Source organism: Prionailurus bengalensis, chromosome X (genome assembly GCF_016509475.1).
Source record: "Prionailurus bengalensis isolate Pbe53 chromosome X, Fcat_Pben_1.1_paternal_pri, whole genome shotgun sequence".
Classification (NCBI taxonomy): Eukaryota; Metazoa; Chordata; class Mammalia; order Carnivora; family Felidae; genus Prionailurus; species Prionailurus bengalensis.
Window position 1 is genome coordinate 107,965,194 of NC_057361.1, and position 8,999 is coordinate 107,974,192.

Consider the following 8,999-nt stretch of genomic DNA (forward strand, 5'->3'; position numbering starts at 1 on the left):
CATGTCCCCACTAAGTCTTCATTTATTCCACCTGAAGAGATATCATTATTTTAAGCCATCTTCTACCAACTTCTTGATTGGCCTCAGGTTTCCATAGCTAGGCTAAATGACTGGACTTCCACATGTCCCATGGGCCACATGGTGGTACTGTCTAGCAGTAACCAGTAGTGCCAGGCTGGGCTGGTGTGTCATGTTCCATCCCCCATCCCCAGCACGGTAGTTCATTGGAGGGACAATGATAATGACACAGACTTCAACTGATGTGAAAAAACTCAAAAGAGATTCATAAGTGGAACCTGTAAGAAACCAGACAGATTCCATAGCAGGGCTCTGCCTCAAAGACTGGGAGTGTGGATTGGTGTTCTATACAATACTCTACCTCTAAGTCTCCCCAAAAGCTCAGTGCCAACAAGTATTTATGGGCCTAACAAATGAAGAACAAGAGAAAATGGGAGTTAATATTGTTAGGGAAAACATAACTAACATATGAAACAGCTACAGAATAAGATAAGACCAGTAATCAAGGGTTAGGATGGTGATTCATACCCTAAGGACTATAAGTGGTCAGAGAAGAGCTCTCTTGGGAAGCTGGTGGCTGCTTAAAACTGCTCCCATAGCAGCCATTAAGGGTGGATTTAAGCACAGCTTGGAACAGCAGAAAGGGCCCAAGGATTAGAGCCCCATGATGGCCCTTAGCCCCACATAATGGCAATAAGCCTTTGCTATAAGTTCTCACTGATATGGGTCGTTGTCTGTCCTTTTACATACTACTTACCTCTAAAGCGTAGTAAACATATAGAACCACCTATAAGACTGACTCAAGGGTCTTCTGATGACACTTCAGAGTCTGCTGATAGGGAAAAAGTTTCCTTAGACACTAAAAACATAATTGAAAATCAGCCCCTGACTGCTATGTGAAGGTCAGGGGAAGATGTATACCCTGTCTTGTTCCAGTAGCAATGGGGAAAATTAACCAAACAGGGACATTTTCAATTTTGAGGCAATGAACCATCCTCTCACTGAAGAGGGCCAAAATCTGTAGCCAGGCAAGCCCGCTAAGTAGTTGCTAAATCTGTTATAATAGCAAATTTCACATTTCAGTTACACCAAAAGTAACAAATTTCAAATATAACAAATAAAAAATTTCAATTATAATATACCCCTGCCTAAAAATTTAGAATGATTCCCCACTCTTTATTAATCCCCAAACCCCACAGGCCAGTATTCCAAGGCCCTCCATTAGTTAAACTGCCCTTACCTAATCATCATCATAAGGTTCTTGTCTTCTCATTGCTCCATTCCAGAAACATACCCCTAATTACACTGAATTCACTAGCTTCTTGCTATTGCAAAATGAATAAGGTGCTTCCTTTGTTCTTAAACACAATACTAGCAGGCATCTCTGAGGAAGATTTAGAAGGTCTCTTCTCTCCTTCAATAAACATCTCAACTGATGTCGGCATGCTGGGGGACATCCCTGTTCTTTGTGCTTGCTTTTCCCAAAATAGAAAATCACTATACTCAGTTAAAACTCATTCTCAAAAGATGGGAGATACATTCGATAGAGATTGACAGTGTGAAACTCATTATCACAAAAAGTAGTAGAGACTGAATATACACAGATAAATTCTGAATTATGGAACTGCAAAGAAAGGAAAGCATACTGTTCAGAAGACATAACTCAACCCTTCTGCAGGGAGTGTGCTTTATCAGGAAGTTGAACTTAGCCAAGTACTATAACAGATTGGTATCAGAGAGACAACTATGATGTTCTAAAACTATCATTTGGTTGGCCAAGTCATAGACATAATCTTGGGCTAGGTAAAGCACAAGATAGAACCTGCAAAGAAAAATTTTCTGGAGAATGTTCTCTTGGTTAGAGATCATGATAAAGTCACATTTCCCCCTTTCCAATCTCATCTAAGTAACTTCAGGAACCTGGATCTTGTCACTATAGGCACAAATATTCTGCCAGGTCAGTTTGGCTTTTGTCTACATAGCTCTGTGTCTCCTCAAACCTGGCAACTTTGTGTTGTCAGATGACCATTTTTCTTTCCTCTGTCTGCAGGGACATGATGCCCCTTTCATCAGGATCACCCACATGGTAATGAGGTAGGGAGCACATATTGCTTAATTTTTCTCCAAGCCACCCTCATTCTGGCAGCAAGGACTCTGAGTGGTCACAGAGGTAATGACCCCTCATAACTCACAACGCTTACTTTCTAGGTTCACACTTAGAGATGGGCTTCCCTGTTCCTGCAAGGCTACCAGAATGCCATGCCAGGATGCTACCAGTTTTCTACAAAGATACCTTCATTTCCTAGGAGCATAGCTGGGGAGGCCCAAATAACCTAGATGCCACTAGGTAACATAATCACTAGCTAGCAAGAACCCAGAATATGCTGGTCTAGCACTTGGCAATATGCACACTTTAATAAACCTGAATGTCTTCTGGATTCCATATTCAAAAGGTTACAATGAGATGAAAGGTAGTGTGTCATACAGAGGTATTGGTTGTCCAGCTGATCTTGGTAAAGTAACCTCTTCTGTGGGCCTGGTTTCCTCACCTACAAAAGGATGGAGATAGTCTCCAAGGCCACTTCCAGTTCTACCATTCTATGATTATGTGAGTCAAGACATTTAAAGTGTATCCAGAATGTGTTATTAATTCAGTAACATTTACTGACCATCTATGCTATGTAAGCCCTGGCAGAGGGCACTGTGGGGGCTACATAGACATAGGAGATAGTCCCTGACATTGAAAGAGCTCAAAGTGCAATAATCATAGAATTTAGAAATCTAAGAAATGTCATAAGATTATGTGTTAAATGAGCAGTATGTATGATTAGTCCTACAAATGCAGGAATTATTAGAAAGGTTTCATGAAGGAAAACTCAAGAAGGGACTTGAAAGAGCGGTAGAATTTGGATAGGCTAGAAGTGGGTCAATTACTGAGCAGCGTTACAAAGCTTTTTTCAGTTCATCCAATTCAATGACTCCTCTGTACATCAGAAGCAACTATGTGTGTCAGTCCAACAGGGTTTGATAGTGCCTTGATACAATTTCCTCTACATACAGCACAATGAGGCATAAGCACTGATCATAGCAGCAAACTGCTTCTACTTCAGGTGTCAAAAGTCACATAGTCATTCTTGCCACAAGAGAAGTCTGGGTACCTTGACCCCACCAGTGATCTGGTCACAAAGTTAAAAGAGATAGCTAGGAAGCCAATTCCAGATAACAGTGCACTTGGTCCTTCCCCCTAGCTTTATCAGGAAGTTGAATTTGACTACCTACTACAATAGTCTTTGAGTGGCTGGACACCTCACAGTTGTCAGTGTCATTCTGCTATAATGTCCTGACATTACCAGCCAAGCTGGTGGCTACATGTTTACACAAGCTGGACAGGGTTTGGCCAGAAAAGACTGAGAATGGCTCATGTGGTCAAAGCTGAAACTGGCATATACACACACATTTCCTAAATGCCTCCCCCTAAAGATAAATTAAGAAATCCTTTTCTTAAGCACTGCACAATTTTCACTCTGCTTTTAAAGTCAATACTTTTACCATAGATACAATTACATTTAAATATGTAAATGTATTTAAATACGGCTACCTACTGGTATCTATCCTTTCCTTTTTGTGTGTATTTGAATCTTCCAGACAAACACAACAGTTATGCAGAATTTCAGACTCTTAGAGTTGCAAGAGGCTCAGTGATAATGTAGTCCAATTTCCCATTCCAGGCAGGAATCCACTTTGTGACAGCAGCCCTTAGAGGTGGCTACCCAGTATCTTTGGAAACACTTATAACAACACAGAGCTAACTAGCTCCTAGATGGACAACCTTTATTCATTTTATGTATTCAGCCTACTGTCTGTCCAATGAAAATTACAGGCCCCTCCTTTGAGAAGTCTAAACATATAAAGGCAAAATCCAAAAATAAAAAGATATCCACTGGCACCACTAATACTGCATGTTTTTCATCAAGGGGTGCCCACATGCCTGACCAGATTTCTCAAGCCATCTGGCCAACCCAGGGCTGTGCCATGGGCAGCTATAAATCAACTTGCGCTTGTTCCTAAGCACCTGCTGCAAGCGAGACCCCACTACTAAAATGCAGGTCCAGATGTGCAGCAAGATCTAGACTTCCCCAAGGCAAAAATGCAACAGTAAGAGGATGTGGAATCTATGCTCCTAGACAATTTAGGGATGAAAATAGACAGCCCTCTTCACTGGTGGTTCAGACACCCTCACCAGCCTGAAGGCAGGGGACTGGATCAGCTGATTTCCTGAAGTCTCCCTATGTTCTAATACTAACTAAGGGGCCCGTATCCTGTCCCCCAAATCCCATCCCCCACTGTGTGGTTGGTAGTGAATTATATACTCCAAAGGAAACAGTCAACCAGAAAAAGATTTCATTCTTCAGAGGCAGGCTGGTGTCCTTTGTACAGCCTGTCATCAGCTAGGCATAAAGCAACCACCACCTAGAGTGTCTGTATGTCTATACGTGACAGACACACATGGACAGACACACACACACACACACACACACACACACACACACATATGCATGCAAACAGATTCAACCACTCTCAGTAAAAATGATTCATTGCCAGGGTCCTCTCCCCTTTGGTCAGGCTTCCCCATTCCACTCCTTAGCTAACACGTTTACTTCCTTCTCCCTTCCCCCACTTCTCCCTCCCCCAGCCTTACACTAAAAAATATTTACTCTATCATACAGACAGCTGTAACTCAAGGCAGTTTATAAACAACCTCACCCTTCATATCTGAGGGCAAAGCACAAGAAATAACTTGGGGAAAAAAGTCGTCTTGGTAGAAAACTTAACCTGCCTCTGTCAAACAGTAACTTAGCTAATTATAAGCTTCATCCCACAGGCGGTTTTGTTCAAAGGCCTTTGGGGCCTAAGTGGGACAGATCCAAATCAGACTCTGTCTGGCTCCCAGTTACAAAAAAGGCCAAACGCCAATAGCTCCAAATTCCCAATTCCCCTGGACAGTCAAACCAGAGGTTTTCTGGGCCCAGAATTACCAGCTCACTCAAGGCATAGAAACAAATCTCATCTCTATTTTAAATAGTTCCAACCTCACAAATTTAACTCTAAGATGGAGGGGAGTGGCGGCAAAAAGAGCTAGTGATTCAGCAGGGTAAGGACTGAAAGAGAGGGAGAATGATAGAAATCAGAGTTCAGCTCTGCACTTCCAAAAAGAAGCAAGGAAAGAATAAAGCAAAAAAATATCTCTTTTTGGAGAGAAGGGTGAGAGGGGACAGCATTTTATTAGTGTTACACGTATGCCTGCCTGATTGCACATGCTCACTTATACCACACACAAGTACACACATATACACACGCCACCGTAAACCTAAGACTGGGAAAGCAACTAAGAAGCCATCTCCAACCTGACTGACTTCGCCAAATACTTCACAAAGTCAGAAGCAAAAGAGCCTTTGACAAAGAGCTTCTCTGACCTTCCTTTTCTAGCCCTGTTATAAACTTCCCCCCACCCCTGCCACTGTTGCTCAAGCCAGCTGCAACCATCAAAAAGTCTGGCAAAACAGCCTGAAAAATCACTCTTGATGCACTGGGAAAGCCTGGAGCCCTTACAGAAGGACAAAAATGAGCTCCAAGAGATCAGAGCTCATTTTGATTACCCACAAAGGCTAGCCAAGGGGGCCCCCCTCCTCCCTGCCACAGCCACACCCCAGCCTGGGAGCCCCCGGGGTCATGGTAGTGCATAAACTATAGCAGACTCATATCAGGGGTGGCTCACAGTCTACACACACACCTCTTGGCTCCTCAAGGCCCTCCTCATAATAATCCCAAAGCAATTAGCATTGTTCCCATCCCTAGAGCGTACAGCATTCTCAGCATACCCAGTAGTCAAGCCACAGTACCCTAGAATCCAACTGGTCACCTCCCTAGAGCAGTGACCTATACAGGCTTCAAATGGTGGCTCTAGTACTAGCTATTATATCAAAGAAAAAAACAACTCCAAAGCTGGTATCAGACACACACAGAATACAGAGTTGTTTATGCTGAGTGATCTAGAGTGAAACTCACATTTAAAAAGCACATATGTGCCACACATGCAGCTGAGGCTGGAACCAATCTGCAAGTTCCCAGTTCAGTTGGCTTTTCAATTTAATAGCTAGGAGAGGTGACCCAGAATAAAAGAATAGGTGAGTTTTGTGGTATAGAGTTATGACCATGAGGGCTGCCCCTAGGCCCAAGAGGGATGGGGAAGATGGAGTCTGTCACTAAACTCCTAAGGAGACCAGTGAAAAGGAGAGGTGAGTAACAAAGACAAATGCCTTTATTTCCCAAGTGTGCCAGGGGTAGCCCCAAATCTGTGCTACAAAATTGGTATCAAAGGTCTTGGGTTTTTAATGAAGCACATACCCTGTTACAAGCACAAGGAAATGAACTCAGTTAGCATAATCTATAGACATTACTCAAGAGGATAGTGGTATCCAAGGACCATCCACAAACTCTCCAGAAAGAAGGTTCTTCCCCTGGACTCAAAGTGACTATAATCAGGCAAGTCTACTCAATAGAAACTCACTCGAAGGCAAAGAAGAGTGTACATGTCCCCAAGATGAGGAAAAGGGTCAAATAGAAGATGCCCTTTTGCCGGGCCATCATGACTCGACCATCACAGCAGAAGGTGTTCCTGCCTGGGAGTTTCTCCCATTTCCGTGTCACCTTCTTTCTCACCACCATCACAGACATGATTGGAATTCCTGGTTCAAAACGGGCTTTGTGATTACAAGAGAGAAGAAAGAGAAGCTGAGCCCAACTTTGAAATCACGATGCCTGCTATTGCTGCCGCGGGGTCAAACATCATCAAAAGTCCAATTTGTAGCCCTAAGAGAAAGCACAAAAAGAAAAATATGAGGCAGGAACAAGAAAATGCAGTTCAACCCTCCTTTACCAGAGGTGGAAAAATGAGCACTGCCTAAAGGGGTAGTGGTAGGGAAGTGGGAAAAGTTTATTTCCAATCTGTATGTATCCTCTAAAAGTAGAAAAGGCTAAATGTTCTCAAAAAAGAAGGGGGTTACCATGTCTTCTTACTATGGATTTAATAATCCCTATATTTCCAATATAATACTGATGATTTTATCATCATAGAACCTTGGAACTAGAAAGGATTTTTAGGGCGATAGCCCCAATTACTTTGTTTTGGAAACAAGTAAAGACCAAAGAGAGGAAATCACTTGTCCAGGGTCACACAGCCGCAAAGCTAAGCCAAGAAAACACGTCTGCTGACTTTCAGGCCAGAGCACTTTCCACTGTACCACAGTGTTCTATAATCATCAGTAAGAAGACTCAAAATAATGGTAGAGTTTCCATCCTTAAGGAGCCATTCCCTCCCCTCCTCCATTCACCTTCTTTCTTTAATTAGCCACTCAAATATGAATCACACCAGGGAACAAGTCACCCTCTGGCAGGGCTAGGAGGTTCTGGACACTCTGTACACATATCCAGGTTGTATTTACTCAAAACAGATTTCCCCTAATCAAACCCTCTGTAACTTCCTGAGTCTGGGAAATGAACCAATCTTGCTAGTCTAGCCTAACATTTGTGGGAATCTTAATGAAACCACATCACAGACCTGTAGGTGAAAGGCTGACTTAAGCAGGAGAGTTCTGGAATGGTTGGGGGTGGGGTGGGTGGACATGTCAGCAGCTAAGAAAAGTCATAAAGGTGCTTGCTTTCTGGGACATTCCATAAGTACCATCACCACTTGGTGATCCTGAACCCCCAGGCCCAGGCTTTCTCAGCCACCGCCACCCTTCTCTTCTCAGGTGTGGTGCTGTGGCCTCTATTTACTGACACCACATGCCCCACTCTGGCAAGAATGAGGTGGAAACCTGCAGCCAGCCTGACTGATGAGAAACAACCAACCCGAAATCATTACGGGCTGGAGAGGACAAGGGTCCAAATAGAGACTAGGTTCTATTTGAGCAGGGAAATGAGAAAGCAAGAAGCCTTGGCAAAGGGGAGGGAGCACCAGAGGGGCAGAGAACACTTCCTTTGTGTAAAACTAACCTGGAAAACAATCTCCTCCAGATAAACCGGCCCAGCGGGAGAAGGGAGACCAGGAAGGGGAGCCGGGCCTGGGAGAACAAAGATCAAAATCCGTCGAGAGCCAGCGACCGGCCCACCAGCCTGGGGCCCGAGGCCCGAGGCCCGGGCGGGCGGCGGGCGCGGCCTCGGGAGGCCAGCCCTGCCTCCGCCACGCAGCGGACCACCGCCCCAGGCAGGTTGGGACGCGCGCCACCTCCCCACGCTCATACACACTCACACACGCCCCGCCACGTGTAGTCAGCCGCGGTCAGGGGCTCGGCGGCTGCCCAGCTGAGAAGGCCAGTGCCAACGTCCGCGCGGCTGGGTACAGCGGAGGGGCTGTTAGCCCACCATGCGGCCGAGCCCAGGAGACCCCAACCCCCACCCCTCGTTACCTGAACCCTGGAGACCGAACTCGGCGGGGAACTGAGGGCAGGAAGTGGACTGTCCCAGGGGACCGCGTCAGCCGCCAGAGGTGGCAGCGACTTCTCCTCCCCAGCCCCGAGGCTGCCTCCTCCTGACAAGGGGCCCCAACGGTCGGGGCCCTAAACCAGCTGTGGCAACCGCCCACCGCTGGCCGAATGGAACGCTCCTCACGTCACCAGGTCGTTCCAGTAGTTGCTGGCCCCCCATTGGCTGCTCGGCCTCGGCGCCTCCGCCCCTGCCACCCCTGCCCCGAACTACCATTGGCTGCCCCGAACGCCACTCGACGCTGCCTCCTCCCCGTTCCCCCACCCATCTCCCGGCTTCGTGCCCACCTGCCAAGCCACTGCCAGCCTCCCTTTGGGGTCCGAGAGCCAATGTGAGAAGCGTCGCTTTCTACTGATATAGTTACGCAGACACGGAGGTGAAAGGTATTGCTGATGAGACAAGGAGAGACAGGGGTACCAGCCTCTTCTCACACACAC

General features: G+C 45.7%; 1 protein-coding gene across 2 annotated transcripts in view; it reads right to left on the minus strand.

Annotated features, from left to right (window-relative positions):
* The window catches only part of ZDHHC9 (zinc finger DHHC-type palmitoyltransferase 9), a 31,992-nt gene extending 23,268 nt beyond the window's left edge, over positions 1 to 8,724 (minus strand). Inside the window, exons 1-3 of one of the 2 annotated variants that reach the window (XM_043571632.1) lie at positions 8,487 to 8,724; positions 8,074 to 8,141; positions 6,587 to 6,888 (exon numbers count right to left, since the gene is read on the minus strand). In XM_043571632.1, the coding sequence (XP_043427567.1) occupies positions 6,587 to 6,753 (167 nt within the window). In that variant the 5' untranslated portion in view covers positions 6,754 to 6,888; positions 8,074 to 8,141; positions 8,487 to 8,724. The remainder of the gene's footprint in view (positions 1 to 6,586; positions 6,889 to 8,073; positions 8,142 to 8,486) is intronic. The other variant, XM_043571631.1, reaches the window with a different exon arrangement.
* Positions 8,725 to 8,999: the final 275 nt, after the last annotated feature.